The sequence below is a fragment of the Grampus griseus genome (genome assembly GCF_964374135.1).
Source record: "Grampus griseus genome assembly, chromosome: 8".
Classification (NCBI taxonomy): Eukaryota; Metazoa; Chordata; class Mammalia; order Artiodactyla; family Delphinidae; genus Grampus; species Grampus griseus.
The window spans coordinates 40551403-40575432 of record NC_139002.1 but is presented as its reverse complement, the minus strand read 5'-3'; the positions used below and the strand labels follow the sequence as shown (position 1 = coordinate 40575432).

General features: G+C 34.6%; 1 protein-coding gene across 2 annotated transcripts in view; it reads right to left on the bottom strand.

Annotated features, from left to right (window-relative positions):
- SLC36A4 (solute carrier family 36 member 4) overlaps positions 1–24030 on the bottom strand; it is a 45881-nt gene that overhangs the window by 8424 nt on the left and 13427 nt on the right. The window contains exons 4-10 of one of the 2 annotated variants that reach the window (XM_082661160.1): positions 23654–23742; positions 22533–22628; positions 20394–20478; positions 15321–15548; positions 13288–13386; positions 10109–10278; positions 1722–1891 (exon numbers count right to left, since the gene is read on the bottom strand). In XM_082661160.1, the coding sequence (XP_082517286.1) occupies positions 1722–1891; positions 10109–10278; positions 13288–13386; positions 15321–15548; positions 20394–20478; positions 22533–22628; positions 23654–23742 (937 nt within the window). The remainder of the gene's footprint in view (positions 1–1721; positions 1892–10108; positions 10279–13287; positions 13387–15320; positions 15549–20393; positions 20479–22532; positions 22629–23653; positions 23743–24030) is intronic. The other variant, XM_082661161.1, reaches the window with a different exon arrangement.

The window sequence follows — 24030 nt, the reverse complement described above, 5'->3', positions numbered from 1 at the left end:
TGCTTTGGAGAACAGATTCAAAACAGTCCCGTCATGAATATCACTTGGCTTTTACTTTAATTTGGAAGGATGGGCCAAGACGTGAATGAAGCTCAGTGTCCAATGATGTGTTTCAGTGAAGTAGGACAGAATGTGGCACGCTCTGTGTTCTCTTTGTTCAAAGTATGCTGTAAATATAATCCTCATATATGGTTAAGTAGGTTTACCTACTTTTAACTAAAAGAAAGAAGCAGCAAAGAAGAAGCTGCAATCCTCTGTGACATGAACTCAGCTCCTGAGGAAAAGCCCTGGCTTCTGGGAATAAACCCTGGTAACAGATGTGCAGTATGGTCTGTACCTCAGCAGACAGGCAGCTCAACATAACGACAGCAGCCCATGTGCAGAAACGGATGAAGTTATTAAAATTCAGTAACTAACTCTAAAAGGAGACATACTATCAGAATAGAACGGTCTTACATCTACTGATAAAAGGACTTTGACTGAAATAAGTCTTTGTATTTAGTAGTTGTCAAAATGTCAATAAAAGCAATGTGTAAAAAATATTCCAAAATGTTTTAAAGTAACTTTTTCCTCCTGAATGTTTCATTAGTCGTCAAAGTATGGGCTTATTGACGTCATTCCTCAATGTGATTTCCCTTCTTAGTTTACTTATTTCATTTAAGTGATTACTTTGAAAAATAAGTTTTATCTAATTTTCCCAGTTTTGCTTTTTCTTTGAACACAATGTAATACACCCAATTCTTTAAATCTAGGCATAAGCTCCACCCCAAGCTGCTCAATGTAATTGACAGAGTTGCCCAGAATTTCTAGTTCTACCATTCTCTAACCTTGAGTGGGCCAAGATGGTTATTCACATCTTCTATAGAATTTCCAAAGCCGCTTGTTCCCCAAAATCCCCAGTAATCTGGTCTCTGGTATCATTCTAAGCAATCCCGTTAGTTCAGTGTTGCAGTCATCTTTCTATTTGAGATTATCGTAAAAGTGGTGGCAATAAAACAATTATTTCTAACTACTTTGTTAATATTTTTAAATGTCTTATCTTCATTTCACAGTGGAGGAAAGCAGGACTCAAAGGTGGTTTGTAACTTACCTAAAGACACCAGCAAGTGAGTGGGAGGCCTGAGTTTGAACCGTCAGTTCAGTGTGACTGTAAAACTCATACTCTCTCCACTATCCCAAACTCAAGCTCCCTCTCCACGAGCCTCCATCCTTAATTCTACCTTGTGGAGGCATTCTACAATGTGAAACTTTAATAAAAGATTATACACACTCCTTCAAATAACAAGTAAAATAAGCCACTGAAATTATTAAAGACCAAAACAGAAAAAAACCCATTTGTATAGGTAGACATGGAGAGTTAAAATGTTAAATATACAAAAGTTAACAGATACAAAAAAGTTGAGGAAAACTAGAAAACCAAAGTAAAATGTGTATCAACAATATAAGGGGTCTTTTATGCATATGATTTAAATATACTTATATTTCAATCATGAGTGAGGTCATTTCCAAAATAGTAAGTTCATTAGTTGTTTTAAGTGTGATAGGAGCTAGTTTGTGTTTTTCTTCTATAGATATAGAATAACAGAATTTTAAACCAAAATGTATCCCAGCTAGGTGAACAAAATTGTTTTAAAAATATTAAAAAAATACTTTTAAGTAGCTTCATTATAAGAAATTCAACAATAAAAATCATTATGCTACAAATATGCAGTGATACTTACAAGTAATAGTAACCAAGAAGGACCTTATAGCAAATTCACAGATTTGCTTCCATTTAGCTTGAAATTTGGATGTGATCACAGGGATAATTATCTCTGCTGGAACATAGAACTGAATTGAATATGTCACAAAGATGCCGAAGGAATAGAGAATTTTCACTGATTGATATAACCTGTTAAAAAATTTCAAAATTTAGTCATTCTTTTATTTCCAGCTTTATTGAGGTATGACTGACCAATAAAATTATAATACATTTAAAGTCCACAACATGATGATTTGATATATGTATACATTGTGAAAGAATTCCCACAACTGAGTTAATCAACAAACATATCCATCACCTCACATATTTGCCTTTTTTTTCCGTTTTGGCGATAACACTTTGATTCTGCTCTCTTGGCAATTTCAATTATATAACACATATCAACCACAGTCACCATGTTATACATTACATCCTCAGACCTTATTCATCTTTTAACCGAAAATTTGTACCCTTTTACCAAACTCTCCTCTTCTTCCCCATCCACCAGCCCCTGGCAACCACCAGTCTATTCTCTGTTGATTTGAGTCATTAAAAAGAAAGTTAGATTAAGACAACAACATGCATGAACCTGGCAGGCATTATGCTAAGTGAAATAAGCCACAGAAAGACAAATCCTGCATGGTATCACTTAGATGTCAAGATTATAAACAGTTTCCTAAACTGTCGTCAAGCAAGAAGGAATTCGGTAAGTCTCCTTCTATAATGTATTCATCATACGAGTGAAGGAGGAAGGAAGAAAGCTGAGTAGAAATAGATTTGAGGGAGGGGATATGGGGATATATGTATACATATAGCTGATTCACTTTGTTATACATCAGAAACTAACATAACGTTGTAAAGCAATTATACTCCAATAAAGATGTTAAAAAAAAAATGAAGTCCCCAAAATACAAAGTGAAAAAATTGTAAAAAAAAAAAAAAAGAGAGAGAGAGAAATAGATTTGAAAATACTACAAACAGCATAATTAAGGCAAGAAGGAATGCCTTAGGGCCAGCAACAATACTATCTTAATTTTAAAATGATTCAAGATATATTTCTCAGCTTGATGCTTAAATATAAATGGTCAAGCTACTGAAATGTACAAAATAACCAAAAGATTGCTTCATATACTCTGATACGTAATTGTGGAGAATTAAATGAATATTCTTATCAGTTTATTATTACAACATTTCTTTTTTTCTAATTATATTTTAACTTACATGTTTTAAAAATATGATTACCAATATATCTAAAAATATATCATTATGTATATAAATATAATTACTTTTCTATTTATATAAAACAAATTGTATGGGTTAAGAATCTGGTTATTATTAATACCATTCAGTAATAATTATATGTAATTACTATCACTTGGCGCTACACAGAGTAGAAATGGGAAATAAAATGGTTTGGGTCTTTTAGAAGCTGGTATATTTACTAATCATCCACCAAAGAGTAATATAGAAATGAGTGTTTAAGAGAAGCGCTACAGTCTTTTAAAATCAACTCTTCCACTTTTACTTCTTTTTTAAGAACCCACTAATTTCTATGTTTGATATCTACATTTTCAAGTACTATTTTTCTCTACTCAACTTTTCTATATCTTATCAACCTTTGTTCTCATTTTGGTTTTAAGCATGTATCTGTGGTAATTGTCCATAGGTACTAAGTTTTAGAAATGAAGAGTTGAAAGAAGAATCTACCCAGTAAACTGTCTCTCAAAAGGATAAAAAAAACTTGCTTAAAGTGATAGGAATTTGTTTTGATGATATAGAAGAATATAAAACAACTTTTAAATAACATATGGTACACGTTAAAAGGTATTTTAAAACTCAGTGCCAGGGACTTCCCTGGCGGTCCAGTGGTTAACACTGCCTTCCAATGCAGCAGGTGTAGGTATGATCCCTGGTTGGAGAACTAAGATCCCACATGCTGTGGAGTGCAGCGAAAAATTTAAAAGAAAGAAGAAAGAAAGAAAGAAAGAGAAGAAAGGGAAGGAAGGAAGGAAGGAAGGAAGGAAGGGAGGAAGGGAGGGAGGAAAGAAAAAAACAAAGAAAGAAAGAAAGAAAGAAAGAAAGAAAACAAGTCTTCAAAACAAAACAAAACTCAGTGCCAAAGTTCTTGAAAGTTAGAGGCTATGTTTTATTCTTCTCTGTATAACCCCCCATGCACTTGGCAGGGGATAGATACTCATTAAATGTTAATTAAATTAATATTAATGATCAAAAATGGTTATGGATAGGTGATTCTTAGAAACTACGTCTAATCATTATCACAAATAAAAATACTTCAAAAATGAAATGACTCTTGCTTGAAAACAAAGTCTGTTATACTGGTAGCAAAGAAATGTAGTACCTTAGTAAAGAGCAGAAATATACTTTTTAAATAATTATTTTGCAGTCAATATATAGAATCAGATTATGGGGGAGAAAACAACTCAACAGTCCAGTGAAAACATAAGTTTTGAAAACAGAGGATTTCATAAACTGCAATGTTTCTATTCTTTTCCCCACATTGGCTAAGAAATCAATACCTAAACAAAATTCATAGATAAGAATATCTTAATTTTTTTAAAGCTAACCTGGGAAATAGGTGGCTGACTGATTCTCTTTCTCTCAAGGTTGAATACAGAAGCTACTCTTGGAAAGAATCTAGTAAGTCACTTTCCCTGTTGGACCTTTCATGACTGTCAAGAATCTCGAGGGTTAAGATCTGTCAAGAAGTCTTTGTGAGAACTAGCTACAATCCTGTAGCATGTTCACTAGAATGTAAGCACTACGAGGGAGAGATTTTTTTATCTGTTCACTGCTGTTATCACTAGTGCCTGGGAACACTTCCTAGTACAAAAAACACATACAATAAATATCTGTTAGATGAAAAATGAATTTGATAGACGCCCTACATTTTAAATGTAATAATATTCACTGTGAGGAAGAAAATAACAGACAGAGGAAAGGAGAGGCAGAAGCCGTTTGGGCCAGGATTCCTAGATACAGACAACTTTAATATTGGAAGATCATGAAGACTTACTGAGGGAGAGGACAGAGGGAATAGTCCAGAATATACAAACCTTCTTTTTCCAGTTTCCCTAAATTTACTGCTCTACTTCCTTGTTTACTGTGCCTCTTGGTGAGTCTATTCTTGCCTAAATATTTTCATCTCAGGGGACAAATTCCTCAGAGTTCAGCTCCCTGATTGTGTGGTAGGGTCAGTTAAGGTGTAGTGTGGCTTGATTACCTGCCACTATTTGTGAGTTTTATTTCCCAGAATACTCAGCCTCCTATAGCTCCTATATGCTGCAAGCATGAGCTCAGACTGAAGGTTTGTTCTGTTTTGGGGGGGAAATGAAGTCCCAGTTCAATATTCTAAATAAATTAAAATACCTACTCCATACCTTCCTGGTTCTTACATGCTACTTTCCTATTTTTGGTTGAATCTCCCCTATCCATTGTGTGCTTCACGAAGAATGCCACGTGTGAGGCAGCAGACGTCACCTAACTGCTTCTCAGTGTTTGTCTATATGAAAACCTAATATCCTTGATATCTGTTAGTGGAAGTGTGTCTGCTATTTGGGTTACTTTAGTGGAAACCTTGGAAAACCTCTGCTAAAACATCATTCAACTAAGACTAGTAGTAATAAGAGAAATGCTTTTATGCCTAGAATACTATTTAACAAACGTTTACTAAGTGCCTCTTAAATGCTGAGTTATGCGCTAGATTGTGGAGATGCATCACAAACCCAGAAGATGCAGGGTTCCTGCCCTCAAGGTGCTAATGTTCTAGCTCAGAATTGTGAATTTACTTCATTATCATCTTTAAAATACACCCTTTACTTCAAAAGCTAAATGCAATATATTGAACAATATTATTCGTAACTAGTTTTAAAAAATGATGCCTCACTAAGATTGAGGGTAATAAATAATAATAACTTGGAGCCTCTCTAATCCATACTCGCTTTATTCTGGGGCTGCTTTCTAATTCAATCTTTTCTTGTAGAACTACCCCATATGAACTCTGAGACTTTAAGTCAATGTGGCATCAAAAGCCCTTTACAGCTTCCCATAGCTAGCGGCTATGAGTTCCCTAGGCTCTTGTGACAGTCATTGGATTTCATGCCCAGCCGACAAAGAGTACACTGTATGTTCTCTAAATTGCTAGGCCTATGGCCTGAAGCATGGGTGGGTTGCATTTCAAGAAAGGAACATTAGATATAACCCCATGACTGTTCTAGTCCAAACTTCTCATTTTGGAAGACTATCACTATAACAGACAAGCATCTCCTCTCCAGCATCCCCCAGCCATGGCTAGTATTTTAACTGTCCCAGCTGAAGACCATAAAGAAATAAGACTATAGGCCACAGAAGGCAAATATACACAATGAGAAGGTGTTACAAGTTCTCTAAAGGAGAGTATCTTGACTTGCTTTCCTGTTTTTTCCAGATTTTTGTTTCTTAGGATACAAGGCTCTCCTCTTCTAAATAAAAAAGCAGGTGTCTAGCTAGGCTTTCTTGAATAGAAACTATGCTCTGATAGTCCCTTTTTAATCAAGGCTTGCGACTAGTTCTGTTCTAACTGGGGAGCCACAGCAATTAGGGATAAGGCAAGAGGTGGGAAGGGGATGCAGAAAAAGGGAAGGATTAATTAAAGCTACTGCAGGGACAGTATCACTCGCTCAGGATTTAGTTGTAAATACCAAAAGCACTCCCTCCACAGCCTTGCCCACTGCTCCTTCACCATGTTCTTAATTCCCTGCGGACAGGAACATCTCAACTTGACATGCATGCACTCTCACCTTCGCCCTTAAGACTTTCGGTAAATACTTTCGTGAGTAAGAGTAGGGAAGAATTCTGAGATTGTTTCCCCACCTACATTTTATAGTTGACATTAAAAGTACTTGTCAAATTTATTTATAAATTTGTTTTCAGGATTTAGTCTGAATATTATTCCAAGTGGAGAAAAATACCATCCTATTTTCTAGACATTATATTGTCTTTGAAAGAGGAACTAAGCTACCATAATTTTTAGCCTTGATTCTCTTATATTAAGCTACTTAAGTTTCTACTCCACATTAAACTGTTACCAAAAAAAAGAAGCACATTTGAAGGAAACAAAATTACATAATCAACTATAAAATAGGTTAATGAAATAAATGCTGACCAACCGTATATCTTGTTTGTAGTCATGTCTCCAGCTTGAAACAAATGTATGACATTAAAACATGTTCCATCTTGAAATACCTTTGTAAATATGTCATAGCTAAAGTAAAACTATAATTAAAAATAAATAAATAAACACACTGCATGTATGCCTCTTGTGCAACCTGGAAACTATTCTAGGTACTTTCTCTCTGTCATAAATAGTTCCCTACATACCTTTGTTCTAACAACATTCTGGACTCCAGTGAAGACCCAGGATTCAAATGATTACTGAATAGCAGTCAAACTCTCATTAGGAAGCCAGCCAAAATATATACTATTTATTTTATTTATTTTTTTAATGGGAAACAATGCTTTATTTTTTCTTAACATCTTTATTGGAGTATAATTGCTTTACAATGGTGTGTTAGTTTCTGCTTTATAACAAAGTGAATCAGCTATACATATACATATATCCCCATGTACGTACACCCCCTTGCATCTCCCTCCCACCCTCCCTATCCCACCCCTCTAGGCGGTCACAAAGCACTGTGCTGATCTCCCTGTGCTATGCGGCTGCTTCCCACTAGCTATCTATTTTACAAAATATATACTATTTAAACTTAAGGTTTCACAGACTTCTACCCAAGCAGCTAAAGGAGTGGTGTGATTTCAATTAAATCAGCATTTATTCTTTGCATTTATCAAAACTAAGGAGTTACCTTCCATTTCATAAATAAGGTAGCAAGTCTGCATTGTAATGACTGCCAATATCTTTTTTAAATCTCCAAAGACCAATCTCTGGAAGAAGAAAAAACCCTGTATATTGCTTCATTTAGCAGAATATGGTTCTAATATTAAAGAAAATATTAAGATGTATATAATATTAATATGAATATTAATACTATTTACTTACAGTTGACCCTTGACCAACATAGAGGTGAGGGGTGCCAGCCCGCACAGTTGAAAATTCGCATATAACTTTTGATTCCCCCCAAAATTAACTACTAATAGCCTACTGTTGACTGGAAGCCTTACTGATAAACAGTCAATTAACGCATATTTTGTATGTTATATGTATAGCTACATATATTTTATAGATTTATGACATACCTAACTTCTTAATTTTTTTGATATTTCTAGGCTATGTAGTTTCTGAGTTTTTTCAAATTGTCGCAAATCTCAACAAGTTTTTCAAGGAGGTGGGTCAAAAACATCTTGCTGCAATTTATGTCAAAGAGTGTTCTACCTGTGTTTTCCTCTAAGAGTATTATAGTGTCTGGCCTTACATTAAGGTCTTTAATCCATTTTGAGTTTATTTTTGTGTATGGTGTTAGGGAGTGTTCTAATTTCGTTCTTTTACATGTAGCTGTCCAGTTTTCCCACCTCCTAGAGTAATGCAAATAAAAACAAAAAGAAAACCATAAAGAAGACGAAAAGACAACCCTCAGAATGGGAGAAAATATTTGCAAATGAAGCAACTGACAAAGGATTAATCTCCAAAATATACAAGCTGCTCATGTAGCTCAATACCAAAAAAAGAGACAACCAAATCAAAAAACAGGCAGAAGACCTAAATAGACATTTCTCCAAAGAAGATATACAGTTTGCCAACAAACACATGAAAAGATGCTCCACATCACTAATTATCAGAGAAATGCAAATCAAAACTACAATGAGGTATCACCTCACATTAGTCAGAATGGCCATCATCAAAAAATCTACAAACAATAAATGCTGGAGGGGGTGTGGCGTAGGGAACCCTCTTGTACTGTTGGTGGGAATATAAATTGATACAGCCACTATGGAGAACAGTATGGAGGTTCCTTAAAAAACTAAAAATAGAACTATCATATGATCCAGCAATCTCACTACTGGGCATATACTCAGAGAAAACCATAATTCAAAAAGACGCATGCACCCCAATGTTCACAGCAGCACTATTTACAATAGCCAGGACATGGCAGCAACCTAAATGTCCATCAACAGAGGAATGGATAAGGAAGATGTGGTACATATATACAATGGAATATTACTCAGCCATAAAAAGGAATGAAATTGGGTCATTTGTAGAGACGTGGATGGACTTAGAAAGTGTCATACAGAGCGAAGTAAGTCAGAAAGAGAAAAACAAATATCGTATATTAACACATATGTGGAATCTAGAAAAATGGTATAGATGATCTTATTTGCAAAGCAGAAATAGAGACACAGACATAGAGGACAAATGTATGGATACCAAGGGGGAAGGAGGGATGGGAGGAATTGGGAGATTGGGATTGACACATATACACTATTGACACTATGTATAAAATAGACAACTAATGAGAACATACTGTATAGCACAGGGAACTCTACTTAGTGCACTGTGGTGACCTAAATAGGAAGGAAATCCAAAACAGAGGGGATATATGTATATGTACAGCTGATTCATTTTGCTGTACAGTAGAAGCTACCATAACATTGTAAAGCAACTATATTCCAATAAAAATTAATTAAAAATTTTTTTCTAATATGTTAATTGAAAAAAATCCACGTATAAGTGGACCCATGCAGTTCAAACCCATGTTGTTTGAGGCTCAACTGTACAATGTGGCCTAATTGTGTTCAGAAAGGACTTGGGGCACATACAGTATTAAAGGTGACCAGTAAAACAGTGAGGGCCATGAGTGACAGGTTGTATTATTTAATCAGGAACCCAGAGTGTTGTATTTTTGACAGCAAGGATAAGTATTAAATTTTTTTAATAAGGTGAGTGTACATTAAAAGATTCATGTTTTGTATGGACACCAAGGGGGGAAAGCAGCGGGGGGGGGGGTGGTGGTGGTGTGATGAATTGGGAGATTGGGATTGACAATGTATACACTGATATGTATAAAATGGATAACTAATAAGAACCTGCTGTATAAAAAAATAAATAAAATTAGAAAAATCCAAAAAATAAAAATAAATAAATAAATAAAAGTCATGTTTTACTCTTATATGTTACTCAAATTTGGAACACCCTATAATTCTGAACCTTTTAAAAAAATCCCACAAGAATATGTAAAATCACAGGTGATCTCTTCTGAAGATTATGAAAAAAATTTAGATTACACAAATAAAGAAATCACAGTAAAGATTTTAAATGTTTAAATCATAAAACCAAGAATACACCTTTATCATGAAATATTGGTAAATTATACTACAAAATACACAAACTAGGTTAACAAACTCTTGTCTACCTACCACACATCTTGGGGAAGATTTAAAGTTATGCTGCCTTTGATTTCATCATGGAAACACATATATCCTAAGGTAGCTAATGTTACATATAGAGTTGTAACAATTCCCATGCCAATATTCAATGCTTGGGTGAAGCGTTTTGATTCTTTCATTTGGTTTTCCAGTGGAAGGACCTAAGAAGAGAATGCAAATAATTTAAAACAATCTAATATCCCGTCTTATATGTACACAAATTAATCTTTCTATAGTTTATATGCAAACATAATTGTTGATGTATTTTTCTACATGTTATATATTTTTTCACACTACAGATTTTTTTATTCTTAAAATAAAAAGATTTGAAATCAGCTCTTAGTAGGCAAAACTATGTTAGGTTTTTTAAAATAAACTTCTTACTCTGGAATAATTTTAGATTTACAGAAAAGATGCAGAGATAAACAGAAGACTCCCATATATTCCTGACCAGTTTCCGCTATTGTTAACATTTCACACTACCTAAGTACCTGTGTTACAACTAAGAACCAATATTGGTACATTACTATTAAACTCCAAACTTTATTTGCATTTCACTAGTTTTCCCACTAACGTCCTTTTTCTGCTCCAGGGTCCCATCCAGGACAGCACATTGCATTTTGCTGTCCTGTCTCCTTAATCTCCTCTGGTCTGTGGCAGTTTCTCAGTCCTTCCTTATTATACATTACCTTGACAGCTTTGAGGAGCATTGGTTAGGTATTTGGTACACTGTCGCTCTATTTGGGTTTGTCTGATGTTTTCTTCGTGACTAGACTGGGAAAATAGGTTTCAGAAAAGGATACCACAGAGGTGCAGTGCCCTTCTCATCACCCATGCTATCAACGTGATTTATCACTGGTGAAGTTAATTTTGATCACTTGGGCAAGACAGTGTTTGCCAGGTTTCTCTGCCTGTAGAGATTTTTCCTCCTGCCTCATCATACTCTATTCATTGGAAGTAAGTCACTACAGATAGAGGGGATTAAATTAGAGCTCCTGGAGGGGGGGTATCTACATAAGTTATTTGAAAATCTGCCCTATGTATTTATTTATTTAATCATTTATTTGTATAAGTATGGATTCATGTATATTTGTTTTATACTTTGAGTATGAATCCCAAACACTTATTTATTTTGTTGCTCATATCGTTCCATCTTTGGTCTCATGAATTCTATCAGGTTGGGTCCTGTGTCCCTTTGACATGCATCCATTCTTTTGTTTTTTGAGCACTTCCATACTTTCTGGCACTACAAGATGCTCCAGACCCACATTGAATTTCCTTGCTTCAGCCCTACAATCAGCTCTTTCTCCAAAGAACTTTGGTTCCTTTGTTGGAGAACTGTATTTAGAACTCAGGATCTGGGCGCTGAGTGTGCTCATTGCTACTGGGTGCCACTGCTTCCAGTTCTCTCAGCAGACAGAGTTAGAAAATATATGTATGTATACTAACCCATGTATATACATGTCTATAACTGTTCCTATATCTATCCATCTGTATCTAATGTCCGTCAATTTAATAAGATGAATATTTTCATTATGGGGAAAAAAAAAACCTTTAAAGGAAAAAAGGCTAACTGAAAGGTTAATTTTTTAGGCAAATATTTGGAGATTTTGACCATACAATTTGACCATGCAGCAAAAGACACTAAGTAATAATAATAACAAGTATTTACTGAGTGCTTACAATGTGCTAGGTATTTTTCAAAAGCTTTGCATGTAATACATCACATCGTATTTACAATAACCTCATGAGATAATAACTAATTTCATCTCCACTTTTCAGGGGCGTTAGTCAGGTCTACGTGGAAATTTTAAGTGATTAACAGAAACAGAACAGTGAACAATCTGTATGTTCCGGAGATAATCCAGACCTGAAATAAGAAGCTAAAGCCAAGAACGGTGTCAATGCAGCTAGAAAAGGAGGAAGAGAAGGAAATGAACATTTACAGAGGCTCCCTCAAGCAGCATTAAGTGTTTTACACATAATCTCCTTTATGGAATAGATTTGGGGAAATATGAAAAGAAGACTCAACATGTCTTAATTACGGACTGGAATGGGGAAACCAGGGACACAGTGAAAAGAAATACTCCAACATTTCAAGCTTAAGTGACTGGAAGTAAAACTAAAATAAATAGAGAAATGAGAAAGTGAAACTGGTTTTAGATTTAAAAAAAAAAAGGTTATCTGTCAGACTTCGGAGTTGTTGAATTTGAGATGTCAAAGGAACAACACTTAACTGGAAATGTCCAACAGTTAACTAGAGCTTACTAGTTAAAGCAGAAATGAAAATCTACACTTATGTCTGTAACACAGATAAGTGGAGCTGTAAGAATTAGTGAGAATTCTATAAAGGAGAATTCAGAGAGAGCAGAAACCCAAGTAAAATGGCATAAAATTGTCTTTTAGTTCTGTTTTGTCTGCGGTTCATATAAATAGATGTTTATGAGTGGTTTTGCTCCCATACCAAACCATCAGGCTATGAAACATAAGCTGTGGAGTAAACAGCAATATTCAACTTTCCCCAAATCTACATATTCTAGGCTTGAAATGAACTGGAAGCATCTTTAATGGAAATATTTAGGATCTCAGAATTCTCAGGATGTTTGTATCTCTTGGTATTAGCTTTATGATAACATCATTTCTCAAAACAAGTATGATACGTATAAATCTAAGAAGAGAATTTATATTTGACTCTTCTTATGCAATAGTAACTTTGTAACAATTTCAATTCATTTAAAATCATCTAGTCTATAAAATATGATGTTTGGGATTTGTCTGAATATAACCCAGACTTGCTAGAGTAGACAGAATACAGATCAAACAAAATTAGCCATAAGTTAATGGTTTTTGAAGCTGGGTGATGCTTACATAGGCGTTCATCACACTATTCTCTAAGTTTTGTATAGGTTTGAAAATTTCCACGATAAAATGTTAAAAAATCATCTATTCAAGTGTTCTCACTTCACAGATTAAGAAAAAGTGATACATCTAAGATAAAAGTCTTGGTAAGTAGAAGTAAACTATAATTCAAGTCTATCGTGCCAAAATGCAAATCGTTTTCTAGGAATAAAAAAATAGAAACAAAAGAAAAACAGGCATTTTTAAATGTAAATAAGTCCTTGTGTTAACTTAAGATTTTAAAACAACAGTAATAAAGACTAAATCCTTACCACTCCTATGCCTTCAAAAGCAAATACAGCAGTACCAAAAAAGAGAGGGTATTTTTTCCAGCCAGCCACTACTGGAAGGTTGTGGGGATCTGGCATATTCTGGAGAAAGAAAAAATAAGATGTCAATAACTTACATCTTTACTTACTTGAAAGAATTTAAAATGGAAGAGCGAAATCATATACTTCTGAGCTTCACAGCAGCAAACGTGTATTATAAATGTGAATAACTCTTTCAATAAAAACTTTAAGCATCCTATGTTAAACGTAGCCAAGCCGTTAGGATTTCACTGCCAAAAGCAATTGTTTCCCTCAAGCCCATACATTCCATCTGAGCTAAATGCTCCTGATTACCTGTTTCCACCTGTAAGTCCCAGGCTGTTCTCACTGGGTATGGCTCCTGCCACAATAGGAAATACATAAGCATATTCAACGTCTGAGCTGAGAGCCATATAGTCAGTTATCAACCACTGCTGACGGTGTCCAATGAAATTCATTCCCCACTCTACTTTCCTTGCTCTTTTGGTCTCTAAGATTTCCCGACTTTGGCTTTCTATCTCAATAACGCTGTGCTGTTCTCTAGAACAGGTCTCCTCGTGGTTTCAGCATCTTACTCTTTGACCTGACAGCTGCCATTACCCTTATTACTTGTGCCTATGCCTTGACTCTGGCTTTGATTTCTTGGTCCTGACTCATAGCATTCTTCTAACTCTCATTATCTGGAAGCTCACAGACTGTGCATCTTGTTCAAGATCCCTGGGTCCACACTGGCCACTTCTTCCAGCTAGCCCAAGTCTCCTCACCAGCCTGTGTTCTCTGCCTTTACCTGACTAGAAGTGGAATTCAAGGCCAATGAAAGAGGATGAACAAAGAAACTGAAGTGTGACAGCACAGGGAAAATTTGGGGAATAGATTTAGAAGATCTGAAGCATAGGTAGAACTGTGTGATATAATGGTGAAACATAAGCTAGGGTCAAAATGAAAAAATTATTAAAATGTTTGGATTATTGGATAATGCTAAACTGTACTTCAAGGCTCACATGGTTCCCTCTACCTAAGGAGCCTCCTTTTCTGCTCCACTAACTCCTACATGTCCAGCCAAGGGGTCACAAACTCCAGAAAGCCTTGTGAGATCTTCCTGCCTGTCCCCTTTCACTCTCACATGCTATAACAAAGAGTCTACAGGCTTTGGAATTAAGATGGGGCAAAAAGGAAACATACATCCATCATAAAAGAATTTGTAATGAATTGCTAATGGAGATTTTAGGACAACTGCTTTGGCAGCAATGTATAAAATGGACTGTATCAGGAAAAAATAGGATTCTCCACCTTTTTTGAGTCACTGGCTCCTATGAGAAATGAAGGCTATACAGCTGCTCAGTAGAAAGATGCATATATACATACAGAAACACGAAATCTTATAAGTAATTTTAAGGGATTTGCAGATCCCCTGAATCCCATCAATAGAATATTTTAAGGAAACTTGGCTAAGGATCTCCAGACTGCCGACAATGAAATGAATTGAGGTTACTGCATACATCAGATAAAGAGGTTACAGCCTAGTGTAGTGGCAGTGAGCTGAAGTGGTGGCAGCAAATAAAGGTTCAGAAGTGAAAGAGAATTATAAAATCACGTCTATATTCCCGTCTCTTGTGATTGGTTTAAATCTTAAAGGAATAAACAGAACACTAATGAGTTCTTTGTTTCACGTTAGGTAGTGCACTAAGGCATGATCCTAAATCTCACAGTTCTAATAAGTCAGGTATTACTATCTTCTGAAGCAACATCATACAACCCAGAAACATACCAGGATTCAAAACCAGATCTGACTACAAAGCCTATGCTTTCAATCTCTATGTCATATATTGCTTATTCAACTAAACAGTGTCCCCGAGAAGGAAACCAGAGTTCCCTGATTATCTCCTGTGTGACACATATGAAGTAGAGTCTTTACTTATCATTACTTTTACCTCCAAAGTGAAAAATATTTACTTGTTAAGAAACATATGACACGGTTAAAAACATGTTATACTTACCCTAACGATGTACTGATAAATTATCACAAGACTCACAGCCATGGAAACGTTGGCAAGGAATGAAAGCACAAATAGATTCTTGAGCTCACGAATGAAGACCAAAAGAATCAGAAATGGAAGGAAGCAAAGCATATATATCCTTAGGTCAATAGTTCTTCTCTCACATGGATCTGATGAATTGGTACTATTCAAAACAAACACTTTACTCTCCAGGAACCCTTCATGAACCTATACAGGATTACCAGGAGAATAAGGAAGAGGGGGGAAAAAAACTTCCATCAACTTATAATAATAAAGGAGAAATATGAAGAAAATTATGATCTATATACACTCTATGATAAATTCATTTACAATAAATAAAATACACAGTTTTAAGATACTCTAGTGTCTTAGAAATATATATATCCAATTTAAGGATAATTAAAATAGGATAATCTTCTTTGCAAAATAACTTTATCATACTGTGAAAAGAAAGTTCACTAGAAAATTATGAGGATGGATTTACTAATTTATTGTGAAGCTTTGTGAATGTGGTGCTCATGATGCCTAGAAAGGCTCAACCTGCTTCTCAGATAATCAGAAGTGGAAGCATGCTTGTCCAAAACGGCCACTGGGTATTCTACTAACATACTTTTTTCAAAGTAAGAAACAATCTCTAAGTACCTCTTAGAAATGTACAGTACTCAAAATTAAATTTAGAAATCAGAGCCTAACTTTAAAGGTATTTTATAAAGCAACTGCTGATGAATTATCATCACTGTCAATAAATATTTGTTAAAAATCAACTATCTTCATGCATGCTAGACACTAAATAAATTTTTATTAGAGCAAAAAACTTCCACAAGTTAAATCAACTTTGCCTCAGAATTTATTTAGCCACGTCTATAAAACTATATTCAACTTTCAAGAGATTCAATGATTATAGGCTCCATTTATTAAAAATTGCCCTTGATTCAATTAATCACATAATCCAACTTACAAAAATAGAAATGAAATTATAGAGGACTTTAAAAATAATCTTTAAAACTCACAGCACAGGCAGATCAAACTATAATATAAATTCCAGTGAAAATCTATTTGCCCCAAATACTGTACCCTCCTTTGAACACAATGGAACGCAAAGACTTATCAAGTCTCTGGATACATAAATTCTTAAGAACCAGACCCTATAGTAATAACAGCAAGTATTTTCTGAGTACTTTCTATGTGTCAGGTACTGAACTAAATGTTATACAACATCTCATTTAATCCTCAAAACAACACTCTGAGGTGGGTGGTAGTATTAATATCAATTTATAGCTGAGGAAACTGAGGTTTAGGGAGGGTAAAAAAAAAAAACACCCTATATAATATCAAGCCAGTAAGTCCTGATTCTAGGATTCAAACCCAGGCCTGAGATCCCAGAATCTAGCTTGTGACAGGTACATGTTTACCTGACCAAAATGCTGCAATCCTTAAAGAGGGGCCCTGCCCAAGTAGCCACCTGGCCTCCACCTTGACATCTCTCTCTCTCTCTCTCCTTAAATACAGTAACAAAAGGCCAAAAAGTCAGAAGTACAGAACAAAATCCTGATATGAATAATAATTTAAGTGTTTAATTTTACACTTATCCACAATAAGCAATGTTTAGTGTCACTACAAATGTACATATCATCTTAAACTGCAGGGAATATATCTACTAGTTTTAAGTTATATTGGCAATTTATAACTCACACAGGACTAACAAACTCTCAGGTTACACCATGTACCATTTAAGAAATGCATAGCTCTCATTTATATTGTAATTGTCCATTAAAACTTTTAATTTTATTTTCTATAATTTGAAATAGAAGCAAATTTGATAATTCACATTACTTGGCTTTTAAGAATGTATTTTATTTGTTGACCCAATTTCCTCTGTAATCAAACTATTTACAGCCAAATACTTCTGTATCAAAGAAGTACGTCCAATAATCAGATTAGATAATGATCAAAGTTAAGCTCTAACAAGGATACCTGGTAAGAGAAAAGCAGTTATATAACCAATTTTAGAAAGGACTGTTTGAGTCTTTAGGTGCTTGGGAATTTGAAATCAATTCTACCACAAATCTCTCATAATAATTAGTATTCTTTGGCAGAAAGATGATTATAAAAATTCTCAAGATTAAAAAATAAAGTAAAATAAAAATGTAGATACATACCCAGAGCAAGATTCAGGTAAACATTTGAATCCTTTGGTGCCCTCTAGAGACAGAGACTGGCTATCTAATAGGACTTCCTATGATCTCACATGTTTACCAAAATGCAAAACACTGAAATAAATATTATAAAATAAAATTACTAAATTCAGTTGTTTCCATTGAGATCTCAAATTTACTAAATTCTACTATTTATTAACTTTTCAATTCAGTAATTTAATGGTTAAAATTCCAAAGGCAGATTATGTTCTTCAGCAAAGCTAAAAGGTAGAATTAAAGACACAATACGCTACATTTGCATACTGCATATAAAATGCATAATGCATTTTATAAAGGCTTTTGCAAACCTTTGTCAGCTGAGCCTCACAATAAATTTATGAGGAACATGGGGAGATTCTGCTACCGTTCCCATTTTACAAATAAGGAAACCGAGGCTTGACGAGGCACAAGAGGGTCTTACCCAATGTGTGAGTTAAAACTGAGAGCACGGATTTGAATTCAGATCTTCTGACTCTAAAGTCCATGGTCTTTGGTATCACAACATTTTTTTTCCTCTGAATGTAAAATCCCTTCCCAACTCTTCATGCTCATATACACTATTTTGTCTACCTGACATTTTCTTGAGTGTCTTAGAGTGAGAACAGAGAGGAGCTACTATAACCACCACGGACTAGAATCACTGGAAGCACCACAGTTCTTTTCCCCCTGTTGATTGTCCACAGTGGCTTAACGGGATCAAGAACAGCCATGTGACAGTTACAAAGCAGGAGATGTATACGTTTGTATGCGAACTAAACTCTTAATTCTTTGATTCCATGAAATACTGAAACTTTAATTTTATGTAGATTAAGGAGGTAAAAATCTTACAAATTTTAACTGTAAAAGTAGTAGCAATTAGTAAGGTTTAATCAAACCATGTGTCTTTTATTGGAGATTGCTATCAAGTGTGAGAACACCTCTGCAGAGAGGGAAAATCTCTGATGATGCTGTTTCAATGACCATCTGTCTGCTCTGCAGAGGTGAGGTGCTCAGCGTTGCGAAATCAGCTTTTCAAGTCTCAAGTCTGACTGAATGTCTTTTCCCATATTGCTCTTCATGCCTCAAAAGATCTTTCATCTATCTACAGCAAGCTTCTCCTTACCTTCCAGAGAGTCACTTTTTCTACCTGGTCTTCTTAGGATATGTGCAAATGAGTTAAATTCTTCCATTCAACTTTGGAAGCATCTGATATCATTTCATAGGAGAAAGTCACCAATCCTAAGCTTATATTTATTTTATGTACTTAACACAGTCTATGTCACACACATACACATACACACAACTAAAATCAGACAATGTCCTGCCCAGTGATGAACAATTAATATACTGTGTGGCAGCTATGTCAGGCACCTAAATTTCTGCCCAATTCACATGACCTAGGGGACACTGCTCATGCTCTGTGAGACTAGGTTTCCTCATTCATAAAATGAGCGTAGAATTTATATTACAGAGTAGTTGTAAAAAATTAAAGGATATATATCATAGCTTATAAATATAATATTATAAGGCATTATTAGCATTATTTATAACTTTAAATCAAGCTTGTTGGTAGCTCTCTTAGGAGATGATAGAAAAGCTATAGTACCACCATGCTGCACAATCCTAGAAAGGCACCATTTCCACTGTATTCTATGTAAATGACTGCTAAGATGGTATGTCTATCTTGCCAATAAACAGCCTCTTAACTTAGTTAGCAGCCCTAAAAATATGTGACTTGTGGAACTAAATACTTGTAAACTCAAAGGCACATCATCTATAATGAGTCGTGCTGATAAAACCATCAACTCTCTTATTTATAAGAGAAAGACTCAGTGACCCTTTCCAACATTAAAAACCTAAGCTGGTGGCTTTATTAAACTTTGGCCTGCAGACCAAACCCATTCTACCACCTATTTTTGCAAATAAAATTTTATTGGAATACAGCCATATCTAATGTATTGCTGTCTATGGCTGAGTTGAGACAGAGATCATATGGCCTGCAAAACAGAAAATACTTATTATGGCCCTTTATAAAAAATGTTGCCAAATCTTGGTCTAAATATAAAATGAAGCAGTTCATAACTTAGAAAAATGAGTCAAATATATACTTAGATATATAGATTCTGTAGAACACATATTCTGCATTAAAATACTTATGAGAAGTTCTACATATTACTATATATAATGCCTACTACTGCACCATGCACTTGTGTATACTAATAAATGTTATTGATTAAAATAAAGAAGAGCAGAGGGTGAAGTAGGAATAATAGGCCAACTACCAGTTAAAGCACATAAAGAAATGTGCTTTGGCATTATTCTGATAGGGGAGCTTTTTTATTTCAGTGCTTTGCATGTTTGTTCAAATTGACAGTCTCTACCAAGACTGCAAACCACTCTTAAAACAAACCTTTATAATATGGAGAGAACTACTGTACATTTCTGGACACAGTATCTTTTTAGACAATGGCAATAATTATGAGATTTTAATAATGCCCACTCTTTAACTTCACTTTTTAGGCTGCTGGCTAATGCCTTATATACTTTTTTATAAAATATCAATGTAAAAAATATGCTACCAAAACATCCGTGTATCTGCTTTTGAGGTCTAAATTCCAAATAGCCAAGAATCAGTAAATTATGCCTGTTTTGATCTGAAAGAACAAGCATTATTGATATAATAGCAAGAAACGTAAAATTCAATTATAGCAGAATCCAACTTGCAAAAAAAAAACGACTAAAGGAAAATCTGGAAAGATACATGATTTATGAAAGAAACACATTTTCATATTCAACCACAGCTTACTCAGAGGAAATATGATGCCATAACCATGGCATCAGAAGAAAATGATTTCAAAAACTGGAGAAAAATACTTACTTGTTTCACATTTTCAGCTAAGAAGACAATATAAACACTACAGAATCCCAGCTGTGTTATCACCAGAAAAAAATCAACCACACTCCTGAAAAGAGATACCCACAAATAAGTATTAATAAGAGATGCTAAGATGTCGATGTATTTTTTCTCTTTTTAACTATTTTAAAACATTTCATAATAGTATTTATTCTTTTTACTTCATTACAATAAGAAATAGGCTTAAAGCATTTATTTTCTACAAAGAGCACATATTTATGATCTGTTTATCACCAGAAATATTATTAAGCAAAAATATGTTACATAAGTTAAAAGCCCATATTTTCCCATCATTTCCTTCTGAAATTCAACAGTTTAAGAGTATCTGTCTAGGGCTTCCCTGGTGGCGCAGTGGTTGAGAGTCCAGCTGCCGATGCAGGGGACGCGGGTTCGTGACCTGGTCTGGGAAGATCCCACATGCCGCCGAGCGGCTGGGCCCATAAGCCATGGCCGCTGAGCCTGCACGTCCGGAGCCTGTGCTCCGCAACGGGAGAGGCCACAACAGTGAGAGGCCCACGTACCGCAAAAAAGAAAAAAAAAAAAAAAGAGTATCTGTCTATAAAATGATTTCATGAAAACATTTCATCAGTTACTTTAAGCCCATCTCTCCTACTTCTCAAGATCTTTTTCAGATCAACCCAGTATTTCCCAGCAAACAGGATGAACATATTCCCTACTATCCAAATCACTAATAAGAACAGGAATGGGAGAGGACTGGGGGCATGGCCCTAAGTCATTCCATCAGAGACCTCTCCAGGAGCTTAGCTCTGTTAATATTCTTTTAGATACTCTAAAAAATTCCAGCTACATAAAACAGCACATGGGTGTAGGAAAGGGGAATCACCGGTCAAATGAGCTTTATTTGGGTATTATTATAATCAAAAGTCGGCCTACATGTTATTAGTATACAGCCCATACCTTTCCCTATTGTTCTGGGAACAATTAGTGACACAAGAGCTTGCATTTACTAATTCGTTATAGTCTCTTGTTTGACCATTAATGTCAAGCTGTCAAGCAACCTAGTCTAAAAAATCTACAGACCCTCCTCCTCCCATTTGAAACTTGAAGCGCCCGTGCCCATCTTCATTCTTGCCATAACTCTCTAGTTCTCTATCGTTCTTCAGGGATCTCATTTAGTTAGTAATTTTGGTACCTTGAAATGAATTCAAGTTTCTTCTCACTGATGAATTACATATAAGGTATTCCCTTAAGATCTCTTCATCCACCTTTGATTTTAGTATCCTTATCAACAATCATTCCAGCCACTTCTATCTGAAAGCCATTCTTTTTGATAGAAAAAAATAGACAAAGTTGCCTATAGACTGGGGGCAAAGAAGGAAGAAGACAGGGTTCTGGGGGCAAATCCCTAGGGCATTAGGCTCTGTTTTCTTCCTTCTCCTACACAGCATATCAGGCTGTGAACTCTGAGCAGCTCATAAACACATCTAACGTCCTGAAAATCCCCAGAAAGGCCATATTGAACCATAAACTACTCTACTAACACTGCTCTTTTCCTTCTTTTAATTTCCACCACATGTATCATTGGTACCATAGCCAGCGTGTTGTGAATTGCCTGTGCTTATTTTCCAGTCCTGTATTTACCTGATTTTGATTAGCCATGTCCACCAATAATAAAGTTACATTTAAACAATACAAAAATAAAAACAAGATTATGCTAAAATACATACTTTGGATGTCTTAAGAACATGTAGCTAAACACCACAATTTTATTTGAAATAGAGATAGCAACATTTCTCTTGCTCTTTTTCCTTTACTTAATTATTGATCATGATTATACCAGAGGTTAGCTAGGTGCTTTATAAATATCATTTTATTTAGACTACCATAATAATACTTCACAGGATTACTCATTTGATAGTGAAAAACTAAAACAAAATAAAAATACTTGGACCCAGGTCATAAATTCGTAAGATGGTAGAGTTGAGATTTGAATCCAAGTCTGTCTAACTCTAAATATTGTTTCCTCCCAACTTTATCACACTTTTGTTAATGTATCTTGCCAGGTTAAAATACTTAAAATTAATGTAAGTTTAAATATTATTAATACTTAAAATAATTACTAATAACATAGCAAGTACTTACCGTCCCCATGCTGCTTGCTTCTGCAGACAACTCCAAGGACTTACTTCCATAGCAAAACTCACAGTGTCACTATACCCTAATGTTGACCTTTTAAACCTGAAATTTAATGACATACATGCATATGAAAAAGAAAAATTTTTAATTGGTCCATAAATCCATTTCTTGAAAAGAACATCAGATAAATGGGCTATACACTGACAGAGGAGTTTTTGAAATTTTGAGATCTGCATACTTCTAAAGTTATCTCATGAAATTAAAAATTTTTGTATACCCTTCTTACCAGTATATTAGTTTTTATCCACCGTTAAAGTTTATGTATTTGTTGAATTCATATAACGTAGTATTTGTGTTTCACTGATCTAAATGTTTCAATTATCTAAAAACATCAACTACACTGTTCATGCTTAAATTATTCCATTCTTATAACGGCATTATTTAATACATCTGTACAGGGCTTTATAATATATTGTTACACAAACTACCCTATTTAATCATCAAAATAGCCATGTTGTCTCTCCTATTTTTTTTAAGTATATATTGTTATTTAAAGATCATAAATGACGTGCCCGAAGTTTTAAGAACATTTAACAACAACAAAAAAGAGTTAAGATTAGAATGTTAGTTTATCAGAATAGACAGTATTTGTTTTTTTAAAAAGTTGGTTCACTATCCAATAGAATCATTTTATGATGCAAAAATAAAGAAAACAAAATATCGTTTCATTGACTATCTACCAACCCACATATCAGCAAAGAGCAGCAAAGGCATTACACCCAAAATGAAATTACTAACAAATTAAAGACCATTATTCTTTAACTAAAAGTAGCCCTGCTGCCTCCACTTTCCCCATATAACTTCCCTGAGTTTTTTCACTTACACTAAATAAAAGAAACCATTCTATTTCACTTCTTTTAAAAGAACTATATATATTCTGACTAGATTGCAATCATATGAAATCCTACGTTTTCCCATATTCATTATCCTAGACTTGTCTATGTAACAGATTATAGGAAATACAACTTCTAGTTGCAAAGCACAGTAGAAATATAAGACTATCTGATACTTTAAATAAATATATAGATTTAAAATAAATTAAATAGACTTGACAAATCCACATTTACCTCTGACATAGAAAGTGACTGCAACGTACCAAAATGTGCATACAGTGAACAGAAATAATTCCTATAAACACAAGGCTGATTGGTCCAAGCTGTGAGGGAAACATTTTATAATATTTAAATATTTCAGTTTAATAAAAATCAAGTTACCTTATAAACAATGAGACAACAGACTACTAATTTGCAGTGAGTAAATATTTGTTAGACAAAATGATTAAAGAGTCATTTGCATAAGGGAAATTAGTGAATCTGATACAGAAAGAATTTAGTAATATTTAAGACAACCACATATGATTCTATCTTATCGACTTGGCTATCCAAAGCTATGAATGTAGAGTAGAGGTATGCAACAAAGTAGAATAGAATACAACATCATACTT